This window comes from Miniopterus schreibersii (genome assembly GCF_964146895.1).
Source record: "Miniopterus schreibersii genome assembly, chromosome: 9".
NCBI classification, from domain to species: domain Eukaryota; kingdom Metazoa; phylum Chordata; class Mammalia; order Chiroptera; family Miniopteridae; genus Miniopterus; species Miniopterus schreibersii.
Window position 1 is genome coordinate 51,458,231 of NC_138118.1, and position 25,430 is coordinate 51,483,660.

General features: G+C 36.1%; 1 protein-coding gene across 1 annotated transcript in view; it reads right to left on the reverse strand.

Annotated features, from left to right (window-relative positions):
* Window positions 1–25,430, reverse strand: part of PCLO (piccolo presynaptic cytomatrix protein) — a gene marked incomplete at its 5' end in the record, with an annotated part of 287,210 nt that overhangs the window by 34,856 nt on the left and 226,924 nt on the right. Inside the window, one exon of the mRNA XM_081147631.1 lies at window positions 12,227–12,352. Coding sequence (XP_081003757.1) covers window positions 12,227–12,352 — 126 coding nt within the window. The remainder of the gene's footprint in view (window positions 1–12,226; window positions 12,353–25,430) is intronic.

A 25,430-nucleotide genomic window follows, 5' to 3' on the forward strand; every position in this document is an offset into this window, starting at 1 on the left:
CTGGAATTCTCTGGCCAGGGAAGAGGTACGTCTGTCTGTCCCACTAGTTATGGTTCTGGTGCTAACGTATGCAGAATCAACCAATGCAGTCTGCATTTCTATATTTCTCTCACTGAAACTAAAAGAAAACAGACTGCTCCCCCCCCCCCAAAAAAAAAGTGGTTAAGGAAAGGGTTTTCTTTCCTTCAAGGTATCCTTCTCCTAGTCTTCAGGTTTATTTTATAATTTATTTATTCAGACCTTGATCAAAGTTTTCTTCCATAATGAACATCTTCTATCCTCTGCTTTTATAGGCTGAAGGTAGCTTGAATGCAAGATAGAATCATATTATTCTAGGATATACTTGTTCAGAATAAATGTTTTCTGAATAGATACTTTGATCCATTTGTAGTCTTTATTATTTCCAGCATTGCCTCCCACATGCACCCCAACTAGGGCCAGGGATGGAGCCTGCAATCGAGGTCTGTGCCCTTGGCCAGAATCAAACCAGGGACCCTTCAGTCCACGGACCAACACTCTAACCACTGAGCCAAACCAGCCAGGGCATTTCTGCAACTTTAATTAAAAAATCTAAAATTATGAATATATAATTAGATACAAGTGAATATTTGTTAAAAGGACAAAAGAAATCACAACAGATTATAAATGTTAAAAATCTGACAAGCACCACAAAAATCACATATCTCTTAGAAGCGTCTTATAATAGGCCAGTAAAATTGATGGAGGAGACCTGAGACTTAAGCTTTATTAGTGTCATAATTTATCCATTCTGATCTTATTTTTCTTTTTATCAGTGATTAAATTTCCATCATGTAACACACCTAGCTTATCATGGTTCACCTCCCCCTACTAAACCTTAACTATCTTCCCCACAACTCTTCATTAGGTAAAACGTCTCCTAAGTATGTGTTATGGAAGGGTCTTTCGGAGGATCCCACACATTTAACATTGAAGACCCAGTGAGTTTCTTTGATTTTTCAAAAGTCACACACAAAGGAAACTGATGAGAAAGATTGGTCCAGACACTGGGAGCCAGACATCTGACACCTGTGCCATGATTCTGTTCACTAACAAGATGTATTTTCAGTGACTAATAGACCATGAAAGTTACATGAACAGATATTCATTTGTATGCATGTCCATAGATTTTAATCAGAGCATGAAGTTTACTGATTAATATATTGCTGATAAGAAAAAAATTTAGAACGTTTTTAAAAGATTAGCCAAAACTATGGTTTTACAGTTAGGAGGTGATATAGTTATATGAGAAATGGCTTCATCGCTTCAGGCATTTTCATATATTTTTTATTTATTCAGGTCTGATATTTAAAATAATATGCCATTACAGCAGATACCTCTCATATTTCAAGATTCCCTTACAGAAAGCCTGGAATTTATAAGATTAATAGTCATCTATGAAAATATCTATCCTCAACAAAATAGCTTCAATAGCTACGTTAGTGCTGCCTAGTTGACAAAGCACACAAAACACACCAGCACCTTTCACTCTCACTGTTAACCTGTGAGATAGGTGAGATACTTGAAAGCTCTTAATTCTACAGACGACATAAATGGAGTCTCAGAGAACATGAGTAACTTGCCTAAAGTCATGAAAATGGCATTAATTCAGTCTTCTGATTTCAAATTTAGTACTATTTCCATTATAAATAACCTATGTCCTTGTTGTTCAGAACCCAGGCATGGCCATGGCCAGTTATCCAAGACTACAGATATGGGGGACACAGAATTCAAGCTTAGTATAGCAAATGTTCTCGCCATCAAAGATCTTCAAAGTCAAGGTAAGAACAGTCTTTTTACCACTTACATGAAACACCGTGATAAACACTATATCGCATGTTTCTGAAACATTATTTCTAAATCTGGTAACAATTTTGCAGAGACTATAATCATCCCAGGTTCCCGGGGAGAACACTAAGGCATCAAAGTTAAACAAGTTATCCTGACAGTAAGTACCAGAGCTGAATTTAAATCTTGATACTGACATATCTGACTCTAAAAACATTTTCTCTATATATCAGAGATGCTAAAGCATTGGCAGTTGGAGATTTGGTACGGATATTATAGCGTGTTTGGCATCCTTGCTTCCAAAATAACCACTCCAAGTTCACACACATACAAAATGTAGCTTGTTCTAATGGCTTGTTGATTAGAAAAACCCAGAAATTTAAGTACAAAAGCAATATCACTTGAACGTACATAAATATTTCAAGGTATGTCACCCTTGCTGATAAAAGCACTCAAATTAAAGTTTAGAGTATTATACATACTAAAAACGTGTAAATCAAGTCAGTTATTTAGTTTTCTTGATGTCCTTATCAGAAATACAATAACTCAAACGTAATTTTCTTTTGATAAATTTGAAAATAAATGTTTGTCTTGGCAATACAGCTAATCATTAATATCCTGACAAAGTAAGTATGATCACTGCATCCTAAAAATAATACATTACAACCTACCAGTCCAGGTACCCAAGTTTTATATTTTTTTCCCAGAAGTTAGTTCCCTAAATATTTATTAGAAAACCTTTGTATCAACATAAAATATGACCTTGTGTCACGTGTACCTAACACACCAGCTTGAGGGAATTTTGAGAAATCTCATGCCAGTTACCAATCCGTACCTGGTCTTCCCCCTGGAACAAGAGCAAGGAAGCTCACTCATCTGTGTGGTGTGTTTCTCGACCGCCAACCTTGATCACTGCCATGCCATCTGTAACATATGCCAAAAACGCATAAGCAGAGACAGAGACTTTCCTGCCTAGGAACATTCTCCCTTAGGTTACACAGGAGTGTGTCTTCTAGTAATGCTACTGGAATTAGCTCTTCTACTGCAGACTTCGTCATGACAGGGAGCTCCAGAGGCCAACTTCTAAAACCAAAACCACCACTCTAAAAACAGCTAGCCTCACCTTCACTCCAACACTGATTCTCGATCATAAATCCAACAGCAATTTCTTGCCAGATACCCTATAAGTTCATCTTTAACAACAGCTAGCTAGCTGGACCAGTATCACCTACATTGAAACAAGAAATTAAAGAATATCCACGAATTAGAATTTATGACACAGGCACATGTCTTCAAAAAACAGCATATGGACAAACAAAGATGAACTAATTTCTTTACTTGCCTAATGGCCTGTGAGAAACTAACTTTCCATATAAGTCTGGCTAAACTCACAAGCAAACATTGGATATCACTGGTTTTAACTCTTTGCTCTACTATGTTCCCACCAATTCATTAAGAAGGTTCTTGAAGCTACATTCAGATCCTAACACTATATTCCTATCTTAGAGCCAAACTGCTATCCAAAAATTTTCCAAACAAATTTGATTTAATTACCAATAATTATAATAATATAGGTATGTTATCTTCAAAGTACTTTTTAAAAGAAACTTCTAGTTGGACAATCCATCAATATAAACAAATAATTGGTTTTGGTTCACTGGCTAAAATATATTTAGTCCTTATGGGTTAATGTTTTTTATTAAAAAAATTTGAATTTTAAAAGTATCATGCCCATAAAATATTCCACAATTATGATGTTATGATACAATACCAGGAAAAAAATCATTTAGAGAATAAATTCAAGAAATCTAGTGATTAAATAAAGTGTAGAACCAATGAAATACACATAAATGATTAGATTTGGCCCATTATATTTCCTAAACAAAATTTTATTATATTTATATTTTCTACTCTGCATTTTCTAGGCATATAGTAATGTTCTAAGTTGATATAAATGATAGAAATTATTAAATTTAACAATTGCTATGTGTTCTTTTTTTTAAATGTTCTAACTTTATTATATTGATTCAGAATACAATGATTAAATCTTTAGGTAGAACAAAGGTCCAGCATTGTGAACCCATTGCAGACTCTATTAGACATGACTCAATATAAAACATTTTTTCCAAATTAATCTGTATTTTCAATATAATCACCACCAATCTTCAACAGAGATTTTTCTGAAAGTTGACAAGTTGATTCTAAAATGTATATGCAAGATCAAAGGTCAAGAATTGTCTCAAGAGGATTTTTAAGAACAGAATTATAGTAAATTCACCTACTATATGTCAGAACTTAATGTAAAGACATAATTAAAACAGTGTGGCATTGAAATGGGGATAGACAAACACACCAGCGGGCTTGAACAAAGAACTCATAAATATTTTAAAGACTTTAGGACAAGCAGAGCTTCTTAAACAACATAGAATATTTATAAACCTTAATAGAAACAAAATGATAAATTTGACTATATAAGCTTTCAACTTTGTAAAAAAATAAATACAGGAACTAAATATACAAGCCTACATACTTGACAAAGGACTATGTTCACAATATATAAAGTTTCCCTAAATTCAATTTAAAATATATAATCTAGTTAATGAATACGCAAACGAACTGGCAAATCACAGGTGAGAAAACCCAAGAGATAACAAGATTAATAAAATAGTTTCATACTCAACTTTACTGAAGGGAAGAGAAGTGAAACAACAGCGGGAGACCATGACACACTGTATTCAAAAAGCAAATGTTGAGAAAGTGGAACAAGAACGCAGGGAAACAAGAACACTATTTTACTTCTGGTGAGTGTAAAACTAATATACCACTTTGGGGAGCAATTTGGAAACATCAACTGTTGTTGAAGAAGCCATACGACATTCCCCTCCATCACCTAACAGGACAGTCACTATAACTCAGAAATTTAACTTGTATTATACAAGAAACTCCTGCACATGTGGACAAGGAGACTGCTTAAAAATTAATGACAGCATTGTTTGAAATACCAAAAAGAAAAATACCCTCATATATAACCTAACTGACCAGAGAATGTTTCCATTAAGCTGTAGTTAAGGCATACAATAATATAATTCTGCCCCTTAGTTAAAATGACTGAACTAGAGCTACATATACCACTTGAATAAATCTCATAAACTTTATGTAACTAAAAAAGTGGCAAAACTCTATGTACAGTAAGATAGTTACATAAAATTTCATAAACAAAATGAATCCTTATGTAATTTATCAATACATATGTAAAACTGTAAAGAAAAGTAAGTAAAAGGGTAGCCTTAAATTAAGTCTGATGGTTATTCTGGGGCACTGAGAGAGTGTGGGAGAGGTAAGGTGATGACAGAAGGCTTTCATCCATTTACAGGTACTTATCTTTTCAAAAAATATGAAACGAATACAGCAAAATGTTAAGACTTTACACAGTATGGTAGGTACATGGCTGTTTCCCATATTATTCTCTACAGTTTTTTTGTTCACTCGACAGTTGTAATGAAAATTACGGGTCAGCAGTTCATTGTTAAATTGCAGACATGAAGCCACAAATGCAAAGAAGCTGCCCTGCCCGCTCCCATCGGGGAGGTGAACAGCTGTGGGACGCCGAGCTGGGCACCTCGACAGGCGGGAGGCGAGAAGCGCGAACCTTACAGGGCACCTTTCCCAACTGGGAGGGGGTTCAGGGTAAAGTAAATCACACGCACTTTTAATGAATTAGTAAGCATCGAATCCTGACTTTCTTGGTTGCCTGTAATGAAGAAATCAACCACTGAGTTGCATCATAAAAACGGACAAGACAGCAAAACACACTCACCAATAAAGTGCAAATGAGCAGGAAACATGTGTCAGGTGCCAAACACTTCCACACTTGCTACTGACCTCACTGCATTTAACCCAGTTATTACCTGGAAAGGAGCTAAGAGAGGGCCACAGACCATGCCCAGTGAGGTCTGGGTGACATGAGGAGGGAGCTTACCTTAGTCACACCTGGGAGCAGGTCAGTGGCCAGAATGGGGGTGGCCACTGCTAGTGTGGGAAGATTGGATATTTACGATATTTAAGCTCCTGAGCAAAGGGGTTCCCCCTATTGGCTCTCTCTTGCTCTCTTGCGACTCTTCTTGCGGGGAGTGTGCTCTCAGGCTCTGCGCTCACCCGCACAGTGCACGGCCATGTGGACCCCACACAACGGACTGACGACTGAAACTAGCCTGATGCTGAGCGGGGCCCAGCTCCACCATGAAGCAGAAACTCTGGACACTGGTTTTGCTTTTAGCTCTGCTGAATCCCCAGCTGCACCTCTTCCAGGACTGGATTAAGGGAAATGGGACTTTGGAAACCCAGGGATATAATTCCATGCAAATAAAGTTTTCTGCCACATCTCATCCTCCCATGGGAGCCTCCAGAAATTCTTATTCCAGGGGCACCCCAAGAACCCCACTCCCAATAGCAACAGAGAAAGGCAATCCACGCAATTCTCTGATAATATTACTTTGAGTTGAAATTGAGATTTTAATTTCTAATTTAAAATTCCTATGTTTTGTGCCCATCACTCTTTCTCAACCACCCAGCAAACACAGCGAATGGGGAGATTCTGGGCTAGAAAACTGCTAGAGAAAAATCCCCTTCTTACACTTTGCCACTGCACAGGAAAGTGGTGTTGCATTTTTCAGATTTGAGGGGTTTTTCCTCTATCAGTAGCAATCCAATTCTCTAGCCCCACTCCTGAGATCTGATTTTAAATTCAAAGCAAAGAGAAAAACAGAGAAAGGATGGAAGGAAGGAAGGAAGGAAGGAAGGAAGGAAGGAAGGGAGGGAGGGAGGGAGGGAGGGAGGGAGGGAGGGAGGGAGGGAAAAGCTAGAGTAAGTTTATGTAAATTTATTAGCAGTTAAGCTCAAAGTTTTAAGAACCTGTGCCCAGAGGAAACAGTTTCCATTTTGTACATCTTTTCTGAAAAATAATAAAAAGTTATATTACCAAATATCAATGCTGTCTTAAGTGTACATGGCTCTTTACAAATAGTAGAATGTGACTACATGTATCATTTTATTTGTTTCCCACAACCCTGAGGAGTGCATCTTAATAAGCACCCAATTTTTATAACTGAAAAGGAATTCTTTATAACTCATTTCTATATATGTTGCTTGAAATCTTGTTTCATTAGGCACTGTGTAAGCACCGAATATGCAGAAAAAGAAGAATTCATCGTTAAGGGACACAAGAGATACATGCACACCGTGGAACGGAACTCCAAGGCGAACTGAACCTGGTCATTGTCAGATAAAAAATAAAGTCTGTGCTTGTCATGAGGTGAGAACTGTATTATGGATTCCCCAGATTTGGAGATGGTTGGAACTCTGATCTGAGAAGAATATATAAAGAGTTATTTTTAAAGAAAGTGGAATTTTTAAAGCATGTCATAAATTCTGAAGTTCCTAAAATTGTAACGATATTCAGTTAGTTTCACCAGGTAAGAAAGTCTAGAGAAAAGTTCATTACAGAGGAAACATCTAATTTTTTTGAGGCCATTATTTAAAGTGTTGAATATACTGAACTTTGTTTGGATATTATAATGTAATCATTTGTCCAAGAATTTAAATTGGAATTGGGAAGCTGTAAACACACATTCAAAGTCCATATATTTGAGTGTATTTTTAGTTGCTCAACTTAGTTCAAAGTGAAGTAACAATATCAAAGACCTACATGAGAAAATATCCAATACTATTTAAAACCCCAATGTTAATGAACATTTAACAGCCCCAACACTGTTAGTCTAAACTTCTTAAAATTTTGATCTTAAAGCAAATAGCAAGAGATGGCACTTTAGAAACTTAATTATGTTTGTAGTTTAATTCTCCAGATTTTTTGTCTTCATTTTCTCATCAGAACAAAGACTGATCTTTTATGCATTAAAAGGAAGAATAATAGGTAGGAAATGATCCTTCTTTGTCCAGTATTTGATTAAGAATGTTTACTAAATGTTCCTGGGAAATAAAATTTAAGATATTGGAAGACAGGATCCCTCAAGGACCTGACTACCTGAGCTCTTTTAGAAAATCACTGTAGATTGTTGTAATATAAAAAGATGGGTTCAGGAAATTTTGATTAATAGAACACTCTGCAAGTGCATTTTTTTTTTAATTTTAGGAGATGGCATACAAAGTAATATTAGGAATGTTTTAAAACTAATTTCTTGAGTGTAGCCTAATTTGTTGAGTGTAGTAATAATTATTGCTAATTCTCAGCATTTGGAAACACACAATTCTCCCAGAGTATTTAACAAGACAAACAGCCTTGTTCAGAAAGATTTTCCAAGAAGAGGTTGAATCAAAATCTTCTTTTACAAAATTACCAGAGCAGTGGCTCAGAAAGTACTCTTGGGATTTTGTTTTCTTATCCATTTAATGTTAGTTACATAAGTGAGTCCTTTCAGAACAGCACTTGGCTGATGAACACCAGAAAACCTACAAGACTGGTTAGTATGTTTTAGATCCAGAGAATAAAAAGCTAGAGGAAATTGGAAAATACTCTTGCTGTCAATTAACAAAGGCTGAGTCTATGCAATCGTGTACTGCAAGAGTATTAACATGTCAGACCATAATGAGTCATAAAGTCTATTACAGGAGAAATGACCAAACTTAGAAAAAACAGTAGATTCAAACTGTTTCTGAACAATAGCCTCATAGTTTAGGGGAGAAAAAAGTAGTCTATGAATTCTATAGTCAACCGATTATCAGTCATGTATTAAATCAGCTGGAAAAAAATATTGAATCATAAAGGCTCAGTCTATATACTTTTGTATTCAGAAATTCAGAAAGATATACTCCAAAAAGATCAAGTCACTCCCTGTGTCTACCTGGAATTCATTATACAGATGGAGAATTAAATCACATAAACACAAACACATCTATCTATCATCTATCTATCATCTATCTATCTATCAATCTATCTATCATCTATCTATCTATCTATCTATCTATCTATCTATCTATCTATCTATCTATCTATCATCTATCTATCTATCTATCTATCTATCTATCTATCATCTATCTATCTATCATCTATCATCATCTATCTATCATCTATCTATCTATCATCTATCTATCATCATCTATCTATCTATCATCTATCTATCATCTATCTATCTATCTATCTATCTATCTATCTATCTATCTATCTATCTATCTATCATCTATCTATCTATCTATCTATCATCTATCATCTATCTATCATCTATCTATCTATCTATCTATCTATCTATCTATCTATCTATCTATCTATCATCTATCTATCTATCTATCTATCATCTATCATCTATCTATATCATCTATCATCTATCTATCTATCCATCTATCATCAATTATCTATTCACATACTGTATACGTAATATTTCCTTAGAAAAGAATTAATCTCATACTGTGGAAAATTAGCCATCTTTATTGCCTTCAATAAAGAAATTTTTAAAAATCAAGTCATGAAAAATATTTGAAAAATTAAAAAACACACAAAACCAGTGATCAAAAATTGGTATTATTATAGAAATTCCTCACATCAGGCATAAAATTAGAGTTCTGTCCAACCAATCTACTACTTTGAACTTTTTTGATACTCTATTGGGGGTGTGAGGATGAGGGCTCTAAAGATATCATGTATAAATGAGACGCATAATTATAGACAAAACATAAATTATATATAATATATTAAAACTATGTATAAAAACATATATAGACAAAACTATATATAGGCAAAACAAATTATACGTACTAAAAACTATATATATTTAAAAACTATATAACTATACACATAATAGTTTATTATGCATACATAACCAGAGAATGTACTGGTCTAAACACAGTAAGTGCTTATGAACAGTCATTTGGCCTGATGGCCTTCAAGTAGCCTGTTGTCATGGAACATATGGATGGAAGAAAGTAAATTTATCATATGTTAAAGTTACTCCTCAAAATATTTAATGTTTCAGAATCAGGATCTAAATTTTGACAGTCCAGGTAGTATCATGGACCTAATAGAAAAACTACCAAGTGTTCTATTAAAGACCTATGTTGTAAGAATAAATAAAGCAAAGCTGGAAATCATCAATAAAAAATTATGGGTATGGGTTATGCAAGAGCTGGACCCTAATCAGAGAACCTATACTCATAAAAACACCTGGCTTGGCACCTTGGCAAAGCTTCAGGAAAATTAATAAATAATATAATTAATAAAAATAAAAACTTAAATCATATGTACAAAGTTTTAAATAATTTACCACTTAAACCAATTAGATAAAGTACAAAACTACTAGTTCCAAGATAAGGACTTCAGTGGCAGTCTTAGCATTTGTAAAATCAAAGATGCACTTCAATTTTCTCTCTTGAATAAGTTTGTATTATATCTATTTTTAATTTAAATTCATGAACATAAAATATGGCCACATAAGCTACCAAGTACAAAGAGCATTATTTCATCACAGTATGCTTTGTTGAAATTATCTTTAAAATCATCCCAATTTGTTGCACTTGCCAATTTCCAGGGTGTAAATACAAAGAAGGGTATGTAATTTTATCTTTAAGTCATTTAGTATCTTTGCCAAGTTATATCAGGCACAGCCATTGCTGCAAATTTTATTTTAAAATAAAATAGCGTATTCATTTCTTCTAGAGTATGCTATATGAGAGCAATCATATCACTACCATCCTTAAAAATGGGTCTCAATTCCTGTATCTTAACTAGATCGTAACACCAAAAGAGTAGCATTGGGGATGATAGGATTACAGTCATGGATAATTCATAGAGACTCAGTGATTTCCTCATAATTGTTATATCTTGATTCATACAGTCTAGTCCTTCATTCAGCTATCTGGCTAAATTTTTTAACTTTCCCTGTTTTATGAATACTATTAGAATAGTTTTAATAATATGCTTTCAGCTACATATTTGGTAATATCCTGGTAAACTGGCACTCTGAAAACCAACAAGCAAACAAACAAAAATGAGCCCAGCCGATCTGGCTCAATGGTTGAGTGTGGACCCGTGAACCAGGAGGTTACTGTTTGCTTCTTGGCCACGGCACATGCCTGGGTTGCAGGCTCAGTCCCCAGTAGGGGGCAAGCAGGAGGCAGCCGATCAATAATTCTTTCTCAAATTGATGTTTCTATCTCTGTCTCTCCCTTCCTTTCTCTGAAATCAATAAAAAATATATATATTAAAAAAATGGTCTGGTTTATAGCATCTGCCTATTTCCATGCTGTAAATACTCTCACTATGGCCAATTCAAGCTATCAATGTGATAACACTGAATGTGAAATTGGAAAGATATGTCCAAGCTCTTTCCAGCACAACACTGTGATGAATAAATACTTCCTCAAGTTTGTGTTTATTCTAATAGTCTATCAAAATATCCAGAAACTTTTTTGGTGGGTTCCAATACATTTAACATTAACTGTGAATAATTTTAACATAATTAAAAGTTTAAACAGTAACAGGCAACATTTTATTAAATTATATAATAACAGAAAACACAATTCAAATAAGTATTTAATTTACAGTAAAAATAAAATGATAGGTTGAGGCTACTTTATGATAGAAAATGTTCATTATAAGCAATATCACTCAAAACTTGCAAACTGTATCTGCAATGGTTTAGAAAATGCAAATAACTGCATCATCTGATTAACGAGTGAACATTATCATTAGGCATTTTGAGAATTAAGCTGTAACATTTTAGTGAAAGAAAGTGACCAAATACAAACTTTATGGGCCATTAGATACATCTGTAAACTTCATTATTTTAAAATGCTTATGATGTAATGAGGTGAAAGTTATCTAAATTACGCAGTACTTTTCACAGGAGTTGGCAAAGTATTTTTTATGTAAAGGATCAAAGAGTATATGTTTCAGGCTTTGTAGACCATACTGTCTCTGTTGTAAATACAGTTCTGCTATTGTAGTGGAAAAGCACCCATGTTCAATATGTAAATTAATGCTCCTGGCTGTGCTCCAATAAAACAATGTTTACAGAAACAGGTAGCAGATGGATTTGGCCCTTGGGTCCTCCATAATTTGCTGACTTGACTTTAACATGTACTGAATCATCTGATGTTTTCTTGAAATTTATGAAACATTAATCCCTACAACCAAAGTACTTTTATTTATAACACTGCCCCAGTCAGTAAAAAATCTTGACCAATTACTGTAGATAAGATATTCCCATAGCAAACCAACTGCCAAAAGGACAATGCAATTGAAAATAAAATGAATATAATTATGTATATATCTTCCATATTACTATACAAAAATTTTACAATTAACCATCAGAAAAGATTTTTCTAGACAGTAAAAAAGAAAATTTGCAATTAAATTACTATATACTTAATATGAGTTCATTTATTTTAATTCATTTGAACTCCTTATTCTTACCTTCCATAAGTCTCCCTGTCTGTTCCGCACTCCCCCCGGGAAGAATCTTGGCAATATAGGCTCCAATTTCTCCGCTATGTCCAGGGATTTCTTTACCACCCACAATTCTAATTCCTAATCCATTTCCTGTATTGGAAAAGTAAAAAATTACTATTAATAATTTAAGAAGAGACAACAGTTATCACAAGATATAAGGTGCACACAAAGTGGGCTTTGGTGCCCAGAAGTTTACTAGAACATGTATATTCAAACTGAACACCAATAACAAAATGTTTTTCTGATTTCAATAGTTTATATGAAATAGAACTTTCTGAGATCTTGGTAGGATCTGTAATGATTAACTTGATATTAACAAATGCTTTAAATTCAGCTATATATAGTAATATACTATGGCTTTGTCCATATTGGCCAGATATTTGGTAAAAAATTTATATGAATATATTCCCAGTGTAAGAAATGCCAGAGTATATAATTTACTTATAAAATTGAAGAGCATTTTGCTTATAAAAAGACAGTAAAAACTATCACAACTTGTACAAATGATTACAATTGATAAAGTGAAAACATGATCATAGCACATGAATTATTATTCACTTTTTAGCCTTTATTCATTAGATAATATTGTTTGTGAATTAACATGGCACTTAGTGCCAGGCACAATAAAATTATTCTTGACTGATGAACTGAGTCAACTGTCCCTTACTCCAAAGAACAGATTTTTCTGTAATTAGCCACATGAATAAAAGATGGAGAATGATTATTATGAGAAATATAATTGAGATAGAAATGGTCTTTTGATATTCAAGGTTTTTTTTTACAAAAATCAGCTAATATTAGTAAGTGTATACAGCACCAGATATGTTTTTGTTACAAATGTCAAGAAGAATTTAAAATGACAGCACTAAAAGAAGAATTCTTCTCCTTTGCTGAAGATACAATTAATTATCTCTTTACATTAAAATATATTCCGTTCAGTAACTGAAGGACCATTTTCAACTCTTTCAAAATCTCCAAATTTTAAAAGCCAGCTTTCTTCCAAATCCTGTTCCCTTCTCACTTTACTCTCCAAAAACAACCCCGTAATCAGCATGAACAGGGTTCAAACATATGATGAGCAGTGGCATTGAATTATGGAACCCTCCTGGCATTTACCCAACAGGGATATAAATTGGTAAAATACCGATTCTTATGTCCAGGTGATGTGATGCTTCCAAATGAATTCCCTCACTCCTTTTCTCCCTCCCCCTCCCTTCCTTCTGTCCTTCCTCCATTGTTTCTCCACCCTTTTTTCTTCCTCTACTTCCCTAGTATCTGAACCCCTCTCTCTATGTTTGCATTAGGGTAAGTATTCTGAAAATTTAGCCTTAAAACAAAAACACAACCAAATGAGCTGTACACTTCTCAGTGTCCTGCTGTTGTCAAGGGGTCAGAGTTAAATAAGATTCTAGCTCTCTCTGGCCCCACTGTGGACCTTTTCTGTCACAAGTTTCTTGGTCTAGTGTTACTGTTCTTAATAGAAATTGATTTATGATACAAATTAATGGCAACTGAATGAATGCAGAACATCATTTAGTATATGACTTAGTCTCAACTAAGCCTGTGCAGAGATAGTTGAATTCTTAGACATTAGCCTTTTAAGTATTCACCATGATTGATTCTACTGATTCACTAGATATATGTGATAAAGGGCAGCAGACAAAGTTGTGTTTTTTTAAAAAATGTTTTTATTGATTTTAGAGAGAGAAGAAAGGAGAAAGAGAGAGAGAAACATCAATGAGAGGCGATGGGCTTCCTCCTTCATGCCCCCTACTGGGGATTGATACCACAACCTGGGCATGTGCCCTGATCGGAATCGAACCTGTGACCTCTCTGTGCATGGTGCACCGGACAAAGCTCAACCAATGGAGAAGCCACACCGGCCAGGGCAGATGAACACAAGTTTTTAGTCACTCTTCATTCAATTTGTTTAGCCAATTTTTTGAGTGTACTAAGGACATTTTAGAAATTACAAAATGAGGATTTAAAAATAGCTGTACATAATTAAAGGGTTATTTCATGGAATTTATCTGTTAAAAAAAACAAAATATATCCTTAATCAAAGATTTGGTTTCACTTTCCATCTGAAACTCTCCCAAGCTGTAATTCATCATTTATAAAGATTTTATAAAAATTCACAGAAATATTGAATTTCTAATGTGGTCAATATGTTCAGATAAATCTTAAGACATGGTCAGTTTGAGATCCCAAAAGATGATTCATTATATTTCCTAAGTGGAAAGGCATATGATGTTCAAGACCATGCCCTATATCAAAATTAACCATAATTTATACTGGAGTATAACAGAGAAGAGTAGGGTATAGTAGAGTGCTCAGAAAATTGGTCTTAATTACTTCTTTTTAAGTTAAAAATTAGAATATAAATGCAGCCCATGACAAATAATTTCAGCAATAAATATTACACACTACAGCCTTATGCTTAGAATCTATAAGTAGAATTGTTACACCTGAAAAGGTGTAGCTAAAAAAGTAGTTGCAGAACTCCAAAATCTATTCATTAGAATAGCAAGTATTTTAAAAATTTTGGTTATAATTTCATTTTGTAGATGACAATGTCTTAAGGGCTGAGTTGCTGGGTCTTTAGTGTTATTTGATTTTTAGTGACTGAGAACATTCTAAAACCCTATAGTAAAAATAAAGTGTTAGGAAACTATAATTATATCCATTTGTATAAGTAGCACAATACAATAATTATTAAATATTGTAAAATACAGCCTTACACAAGTATATTCAAGACTCAAAACAAATTATAAACATACTTTATAAGCCTCAGTATCTTTGGTAAAATCAGAGTAATATATAGTTCATGACACTACTATGAGAAATAAGATTATATATATATACACACAAACTACTTCAGGCATTCAAAAATTATTGTTACTCTTTTTGATGTTGCTGTGGTTGCTACTATTGTTTTTCATATATACAATAAAGTAGCATAGAAATATTAAAACTTTGTGAAAGAATAGCATGGTAAAAATTAAAAAGACTCAAGAAGAATAACATTTTTTTGTTTATTTAATAGTGGTTGCTTGTATCCTAATTTGGATTTCATGAATATAAATTTAATTTATACGATTTCTAAAAATTTAAAACTGGAAATTTTTATTTAACATTTCAATAGCTGCAATTTGATATTTTGTTTTAAATACAGATAAAATGAACACAAATGCTTTTATAAAAATAAAACAACCCAGCTCAAATCTGAAAAGCAGAATTCCAATAAAAGATTTAATAAACTCAAGAAACATTAATTTTAACTGAAATGCGTATATCTAACTAATCCTTGGCAAATAATGTTTATATTATCATCTTTCAAATTTTGAAAAGTTTTTGCCATCATAAACTTCTTTTGCCTCTCTGTTTCTATTCCATCAAGAATTATTGCTAAAATGCTTCCTTAGTTAGATACCATAAAAATGCATTGGTCTTGCTCTTGAGTTTACAGTGTGTCAGAGTAGAGAAAAAAAAGATACTATAGAGAGCATAGGAGCTTTGGTAAAGAGATCATCAAAACTTACAGTAATTTCACAACATATAAGTATGTGGTTAAGAAAGTCATACAGAGAAATTTAAATTTCAGAAATCCTTTAAAATATGTAGGGAATATCTATAAAAAAGAGAAGTTCAATGATAAAGGTAGCAAAATCACCAAGAAAAAATATTACATTAAAAACCGTAGGAATAAAATTTAAAAGCATTGGTATTTTTAAGTCTCTATGTATATTACAATTATGTGATACAAACACTATTAGGTAGTTAGTTTTAAAGTTCTGGTCCAAGATGGCAAAACAAAAGGCTCTCAAACTCACCTCGTCCCATGGACCCTCTGAATCTACAGCTAATGTGGAGCAATTCCCTCTGAAAGAAACCCAGAAACTAGCTGAATGACTCTTCACATCAGGTGAATGAGAAAATACCCACTTCAATACAGGTCTTGGCACACCCTCTACTGGGAGCCATTAAGTACAAATAAAGCAGCCTGGGCAGTCACAAAGATTTGAGAGACAATCAAGAGCTCAGGATAGGCTGAATAATGATGTTCATCTCCTGCACAACACTATTCTATAAAGACTGGAAGATGTGGCTGTTTTATCTAATTTACAAAAACCAACATAGAGAGGAAAGGAAAACTAAGTAACAAAGGATTATGTTCCCAGCTAAAAAAACAAGATAAGACTTCAGAAACAGACTTTAATTGAAATGATGTTATTTCCCTGATAAAAAGTTCAAAATAATGGTCATAAAGATGCTCACCAAGGTTAGGAGACCAATGGATGAACAAGGTAAAAATTGTTCAGCAAAAAGACAGAAAATATGAGAAAGTACCAAATGGAAGTCATAGTGCTAAATAATAAAATAACCGAAGTACAAAATTCATAGAGGGGTTCAACAACATACTAGAAAAATGGAAGAAAAGATCAGAGAATTTGAATACCAGACACTGAAATTCATCCAACCAGAGGACAAAGAAGGAAAAAAAAGCATGAGGTAAATGCTGTGCTTGCCTCCTCCCACAGCCACATCAAAATAACAACTACAGAACTATCATTGAGAATCACCTGAAGACTAGTTGAACAGAAGTCCTATAATTAAGGACATACAGAAGAAGACACGATGAGACTGGTAGGAGGGTTAAAGATGCAGAATAGGCAGGCCCCACACTCACATGTGCTGGTTTAGAAATGAAAGGGATATCTTGGCTATGGAGATTCCCCCTGAGGACTGAGGAGTTCTAGACCCACACCAGGCCCTCAAGCCCAGGGTTCCGGGGCAGGGAAGAGAAGTCCCCATAACTTCTGGCTGTGAAAACCAGTGAGAATTGTGGCCCAGTGAAACAGAGGGCTGCTGGAGTCCCAGGCATTCTTAAAGGATCCACACATGGATTTACTCACTGAGAGACTCACTTCCTCTGCGCTCCAGTGCTGGCGCAGCTGCTCTAAAGAGCCAGAGATATACTGGGAAGAACTGAGTCATCTGGCTTCAAGGAAAGGGATGGAGCTGCAGCGTTCTCCCAGACAGAAGCACTGGCAGACACCATTGTTCCTTTGTTGAGCCCTTCCTGCACCTAGCCTGCAGGAGCAGATCAGTATCAAGTCTTAGTCTCTCTCAACCGTTTAGCCCACCTTGGTGATTCCCTGAGACCCCCATTCCACCCAACTTGTGGGCTAACCCAAGCCACTTCCAGTGGCTTTTCCATACAAACAGCCTGTCTTAGCTAATGCTGCAAACTTTCCTAAAACCTCTAAAAGGTTCACAAGCCCCAAACAAGCAGTATCTGGCCTCAGCAAGCACTGTACCTCTTGCTAAGTGGCCCCAAGTCTGGCACTAGTGATAGCAGGCCATGGTTTGCAGCTTAGCTTCTCCCTGGTGCCTCTAGGCCCCAGAACCAACATACCATAGGTGATCAGCTTAAAACCTCATCAGAGCACCACCCAACCACCTTCACAAACAAAACATCCAAAAGGCACACTCAGAAGGCATCAGGGCCCCACTAAAGAGACTCCTGCTCTGTGGGTAAGCCCTGTACAACTCCTCCACTATAATCATGGCCAATCCTCACAACAAGTTAGCCTGAGAGTCAATCCTTCTCCTTGACGTGCCAAAACCAATGAAGGCTCAACTAGAACAGGAGAACACACACAATGCACACAAAGGACAACACTGGAGCACCTGGCTCTGGTGACTAGGGCGACTGCACCAATAGGCTCCACAGGACACCTACTACATAAGGCCAGTCTACTGAGACCAGCAGACACAGCAGATCTACCCTAATACATAGAAACAAACACAGGGATTCAGCCAAAATGAGGAGACAAAGAAATGTGTGTAAAATAAAGAAAAGAACAATGCTCCAGAAAAAGAACTAAACAAAATGAAGACCAGCCATCTACCAGATGCAGAGTTAAAAACACTGGTTATAAGGATGCTCAATGAGCTTAGGGGAAGAGCAGATGAATTCAGTAAGAAGTTTAACAAAGAAACATAAAACATAAAAATGGAGATAAGAAACATAAAAAAGAACCATTCAGAAATAAAGAATACAATTACTGAAATAAATAATACATTAGAGGTAATCAACAGCAGATTAGATGAAGCAGAAGATCAAATCAGTGATTTGGAAGACAAGGTAGCAAAAACCACCAGTCATTGCAGAAAAAGAAAAAAATGAGGATAGTTTAAGAGTATTCTCTGAGTAGTATTCCACTGTATATATATCAAGTGGGACAATATCAAGTGTAACATAATTGGCATCATAGGGGTGCCAGAAGGAGAAACAAAACAGCAAGGGACTGAAAATCTATTGAAGAAATAATTACTGAAATTTGTCCAACCTGTTGAAGGAAATAAACATGAACCCAAAAAGCTCCACATTAAGACACATCATAATTAAAATGCCAAAGGTTAAAGAAAAGAGAATCCTTTTTAAAATTAAATTTATTAGAGTGGCTTTAGTTAATAAAATTATATAGGTTTCAAGTGTACAATTCTATGATACATCACCTGTATACTGCATTGTGTGCTCACCAAAGCCAAATCTTCTTCCGTCACTGTGTATTTGACCACCTTTACCCTTTACTACACCCCACCCCACTTCCCTCTGGTAACCACCATACTGTTATTTGTGTGTATAAGTTTTTGTTTGCTTGCTTTTCTTGTTTGTTCATTTATTGCTTTCAGTTTTATATCCCACATATGAGTGAAATCCTATGGTTACTGACTTTCTGTCTTATTTTGCTTAGTACAATATTCTCAAGAACCATTCATGTTGTCACAAATAGCAGTATTTTATATTTTCTTATGGCTGAGTAGTATTCCATTGTGTGTGTGTGTGTGTGTGTGTATCCAATCATCTATTGAAGGACACTTAGGTAGTTCTATGTCTTGGCCACTGTTAATAATGCTGCAATGGACATAGGATAGGGCTGCATATATCTCTGTATTATATACTTGAAATTTGCTAAAAGAGTAAAAAATAAATATTCTCACACACAAAGAAGATAAAATATGAGGTAATGAATACTGTTAATTAACTACATGAAGGGAACTCTCACAAAGTATACATAAATCAAATAAACATGATGTATATATTTTTTTCTTCAAAATATGTCTTGCCCGGCCGGGCGTGGCTCAGTGGTTAAGTGTTGACCTAGGATCCAGGCCCGGTCAGGGTTCCATTCCCGGTCAGGGCACATGCCCGGGTTGTGGGCTGCAGCCGATCAATGACTCTCTCATCATTGATGTTTCTATCTCTCTCTCTCCCTCTCTTTTCCTCTCTCTGAAATCAATAAAGATATATTTAAAAAAAAAAAAATATATATATATATATATATATATATATATATATATATATATGTCTTGATTGATTTCGGAGAGAGGAAGGGGGAGGGAGAGAGAGATAGAAACATCAATGATGAGATAGAGTCACTGACTGGCTGCCTCCTGCATGCCCCCTAATGAGGGATCGAGCCCACAACCAGGCATGTGCCTTGACCAGAAATCGGACTGCAATCTCCTGGATCCTAGGTCGATGCTCAACCTCTGAGCCACGCCAGGGGGCAACATGATGTACATTTTAATTAACCTACAATATTATAAATCCATTTTACCTCAATAAAGCTGAAGTAAAAAGATAAAGTAAAATAAACATGTGTATACAAAAAAACTTTACATTTGCATTTAAAGTTGCAATTTAAATCTACTTTAATTTTATGTACTATTAACACATGTTATATTAAAAGCTGGAATATTTTAAAATATTAGAGTGTTTTTATTTTCATCATTAAAATAATATATGAAAACATTATGATGTTATAATTAAAAGCATTAAGTTTGGACGAAATTACTTATTTCATTTCAACACTATCATATTCCACATCTAAGCAACAAGAAAAGCAATATCTGAAGGAAACAAGATGGCGGCGTAGGTAACAGGGGCACCCGCCGCCTCCGCAACCACATCAAAATCACAACTAAAATACAGAACCACTGTCACTCAGAGCCTCCTGAGATCCGGCTGAACAGAAGCCCCACAACCAGGGGACTGAAGCAGCATCGAGACCGGTACCAGGGGGGAGACACGGGCGGTTCGGGGCTGAATCCCGGAGACGCGGCCGCGGGCCCACACCTGGTGCCGCAGGTTAAACCCGCGAGGGACATTTCAGGGTGGAGCTCCCCAGCCCGGAGCTCCAGGGCCAGGAAGAGACGTCCCCACAATTCCAGGCTGTGAAACCAGCAGGGACTGTCCCTGAGGGTCGCGGAGGCTGCGGGAGCCCCAGCAGCTCCTCTCAAAGGACCGCGCAGGGACTCACTCGGACACGCTCCCTCTGAGCCCAGCGCCGGGCAGCAGCTTGAAGGGACCTGGGACACTTGGGGAGGAACTAACCTGCCTGAAGTCCGGGCGAGAGGTGGAGGGGCAGCTTCCTCCCAGGCAGAAGGGCTGGCAGAGGCCATGGCTCCTTTGGCGAGTCCTCCCCGCACACAGCCGGCAGGCAGGCGCCATATTTGAAGCGCCAGCACCTGACTCGCACCTTTGGCCCCGCCCCGTGATTCCCGGAGGCCCCGCCCCTCCCCACCTGCAGCTCATCCAGGCCATTTCCAGGGGCTTTTCTGTGCAAGTGGTTTCTCAAGCCCCATGCTTAGGACTTTCCTAAAATCTCTCAAACAAGCAGCAGCTGCCCCATACGGCTTGATAAGCGGTCCCAGGCCTGGCACTAGCGGCAGCCTGCATTGGCTCATAGCTTGGCCTCTCCTGGACACTTCCAAGCCCAGCACAAGTAGCAGCCAGCTACAGTTTGCTGAGTAGCTCATGCTGGGTGGCTCTGGGCAAGGCACTGGCACAGGCTGACTTTGCACCTCCAGGGAGGCCCCAGAGACAGTGCACCTGGTGGTCAGACTTGACCACGCTGGATTACAACCCTACCACACCCACGAGTGACACACTCGAGGGGTGCACTTGGTGAACACCAAAGCTCCAATGAAGTAAATCCTGCTCCATAGGGGTGTCTCCAGCACAGCAGCTCTCTGGCTGTAGTTGCAGCTGGTACTCACAGCCGATTTGCCTGGGCGTCAATTCCTCCAAGTGATGCCAACAGCCACCAAGGCTCAGCTACAACAGGACAGTGCACACAGCCCACACAGGGAAGCACCTGGAAGGCCCAGCCTAGGTAACTGAGGAGGTTGAGCCACTGGACCCTACAGGACACCTACTACACAAAGCCACTCTACAAATTCCAGGAGACATAGCAGCTCTACCTAATACATAGAAACAAACACCTGGAAGCAGCCAAAATGTGGAGGCAAAGAAACATGTCACAAAGGAAAGAACAGAAGAAATCTCTAGAAGAGGAACTACATGAAATAGATCCAAGCAAGCTAACAGAGAGTTCAGAATTTTGTTTATAAGGATGCTCAACCATATTAGTAAGAGTATTACGAAAACTAAGAAAATCGACGATCATAATAAAGTACCAATTTGAAATGAAGGCTACATGAACTGAAATGAAGAATAATTTACAGGGAATCAACAGTAGAGTAGAGGAGGCTGAGAATCAAATCAGCAATTTGGGACATGAGGAAACAAAAAACACCCAACCAGAAGAGCAAAAAGAAAAAAGAATCCAGAAATATGAAGACAGCATAAGGAGCCTCTGGGACAACTTCCATAGGCCCAACATTCATATTATTGGGGTGCCAGAAGGAGAGGAAAGAGACCAAGCAACTGAAAACCTATTTGAAAAAATAATTACAGAAAACTTCCCCTACCTGGCAAAAGAAATACTTACAAGTCCAGGAAGCACAGAGGGTCCCAAACAAGAGGAACCCAAAGAAGCCCACAGCAAGACACATAATAATTAAAATGCCAAAGGTTAAAGACAAAAAGAGAACCTTAAAAGCAGCAAGAGAAAAGCAGTTAGTTACCTACAAGGAGCACCCATACAACTGTCAGCTGATTTCTCAACAGAAACCTTGCAGGCCAGAAGAGAGTGGCAAGAAATATTCAAAGTGATGAAAAACATGGAACTACAACCAAGATTGCTCTACCCAGCAAAGCTATCATTTAGAACTGAAGGTCAGATAAAGAGCTTCATAGATAAGAAAAAGCTAAGGGAGTTCATCACCACCAGACCAGCACTACAGGAAAAATTGAAGGGTCTTCTTTAAGAAGCTAATGAACAAAAGAATTTGATGAACTAAATAGATCCAGAGACACTGACGCATGCAACAGATGATCATATTTCAGAGGAAAGAGGGAAGCGGGGTGGAGGGTGGGAAGAGATTAACCACAGAAGTTATATGCATATATGCATAACCCATGGATACAGACAATGACGGGGTGAAGGCCTGGGGAGGGGGTGGGGGAGAGGTGCAGGGGGTCAATTGGGGGCAAAATGGGACACCCGTAATACTTTCAACAATAAAGATAAAAAGCAATATTTGTATCAGTGGTATTATGAATAGTAGTTGTTAAAGGTTTATTATTATAAAAAAGTTATATTAAGCTGTAGATATATTATATAGTTTAGTCATGTCATTAATTGGCCTAAAGAAAAGGAAGATTATCATTAGAAAAGATTAGAATTATAAATAAATATTAATGCTAATGAAGTACTAAGGCTAATGCCAAAGTCTTGGAAGAATAGTCCAATTAAATCTATTTTTAGAGTTTACATGTTAATTACACTCCTGAGTAAGGCTGTGAAAGTTTATTTTTATACTTTTTCCTCTATTCATTTCTATGTTATAAATTATCCATGTATACGTTTAGGAAAATAAACTAAATATATTTAAAAAATCATAGTAACATCTCCTTTGTATCTTGCCAAATGCTACCTTAACTCATTAATATTTAATGTTCAGAACGAAAGAATATTTCACAATTTGTCCTTTATCTTTACTAATTTTTGCTCATTGTAAGAAAAACATTCCTACAAACACAAGTAAGCACATCAATTGCCTAAGAGCAATCCACACTTGACTGTTTCCAGCAACACCAAAACGGCAATACCAGATTCATGCCAAATCTAATCTAACTCTAAGCCTGAGCATGCAAATTATTAACTTGGCAATTCCCATGAGCTTTTTCTAATCCAGCCAATTACTGTACAGTATCTTTTTTCCTAATTTTAAATATGTATCCTTTATGTACATGAAAGATCCAAAGAGAATATTTTATCTCATTTCCATGAGTGAAAGTTCATACTTATCTTTTCTAACGTAATGTGTGAAAAATGTAAAGATAAAAATGTTACATGGTGTTCAAAGTATGTACAAAAGACTACACTCACTGGATGAGATGGGTCCAAGTTGGCTTGGACCCACAGGGCTGAAATGGACATTGGCATGGGAAATAGGGAGACAAGTCACAAATCGACACTAGTATTCTGGCTCTGTTGAACATCTTTTAAATGACAGATGATGCATGTACTGGGAAAGAAATTTTACTAAAAGTGCATAGACTTTCCTCTTCTTAAAATACTTCAGAAATAATTCCCACCAAGAAAATTTCCCAGGACTGCCACCTTCATAAATTCACCTTTCACTCATGCAATAACACAAGGACCTTTTTCTTCCATAAATTTGAGAGGTTTGCATGATATTTCTATAAAAGGCAATTAAAAATAAATCTATTCCCTGGTGGCATTGTGCTTCCTGATTTCAAGCACTATTACAAAGCTATAACAATCAAAACTATGGAAATCAGCATAAAAAATGACCCAGATCAGTGGAACAGAATAGAAAGCCAAAACATAAACTATGCATATATGGTCAATTATTTTACAACAAAGAATCCAAGAATATACTGTGGGGAAAGGACAGTCTTTTCAATAAATGGTGCTGGGAAAACTAGAAAGCCACATGCAAAAGAAACTGGACCTTTTTTTTTTTTACAATATACACAAAAACTCAAAATGGATTAAAAATTAACTCAAAATGGATAAAAATATAAACTCCAAGAAGAAAACATAAATGATAAGCTCCTTGATATCAATCTCAGCAATGATATTTTGTATTTAACAGCAAAGGCAACAAAAACAAAAATAAGTAGAACTACATCAAAATAAAAAACTTCTGTATAGCAAAGGAAACCATCAACAAAATGAAAAGATAATTGACTGAATGGAATAAAATATTTGCAAATAAAATACTTGATAAGGGGTTAATATCTAAAATATATAAAAAACTCATATAACTAAGTAGCAAAAAAAAACCTCATAAAAACAATCCCATTAAAAACGGGCAGAGGATCTGAATAGACATTTTTCTGAAGAAGATATATAGGCCAGTAGTAGGTACATAAAAAGATACTCAACATCAGTAATCACCAGGGAAATGCAAATCAAACCACTTTAAGACACCACCTCATACCTGTTAGAATGGCTATTATAAAAAAGACAAGAAATAAAGGTTGGTGAGAATGAGGGAAAAAGGAAACCCTTGTGGACTGTTGATGGGAATGTAAATTGGTATAGCCATTATGGAAAACAGTATGGAATTTCCTCAAAAAAATAAAAATAGAATTACCATATGACCCAGCAATCCCACTTCGGAGTATTTATTTGAAGAAAATAAAAATACTAATTCAAAAAGATATATTCACTCCCATGTTCACTGCAGCATTATTTACAATAGCCAAGATATGGAGCAGCCTAAGTGTCCACTGACAGGTGAATGGAGAAAAAAATGTGGGCTATGTACCCAAGGAATATTATTCAGCCATAAAAAGAGGGAAATCTTGCCATTTGTGACAACATGAATTAGTTTTGAAGGCATTTTGCTAAGTGAAAGAAGTCAGTCAGAGAAAGATAAATACAGTTTGTTCTCACTATATGAGGAATCTAATAAAACCCCCAGAAAACAAACAAAAAGCATGGTCATGGATACAGAGAAAAGATTTGTGATTGCCAGAGGTGGAAGGGTGGGGTGGGGGTTGGAGGATATGGGTAAGGGGGTTAAGAAGTGTAAACTTCTAGCTACAAAATTAATAAATCATGGGGATAGGATATAATATACAGCATGGTGACTATATTAATAATACTACATTGTGTATTTAAAAGTTGCTAATAGTGTAGATCCTAAAAGTTTTCATTATACAAAAAAATTTGTAACTCTTTATGGTGATGGGCGTTAGACTTATTGTGGTGAT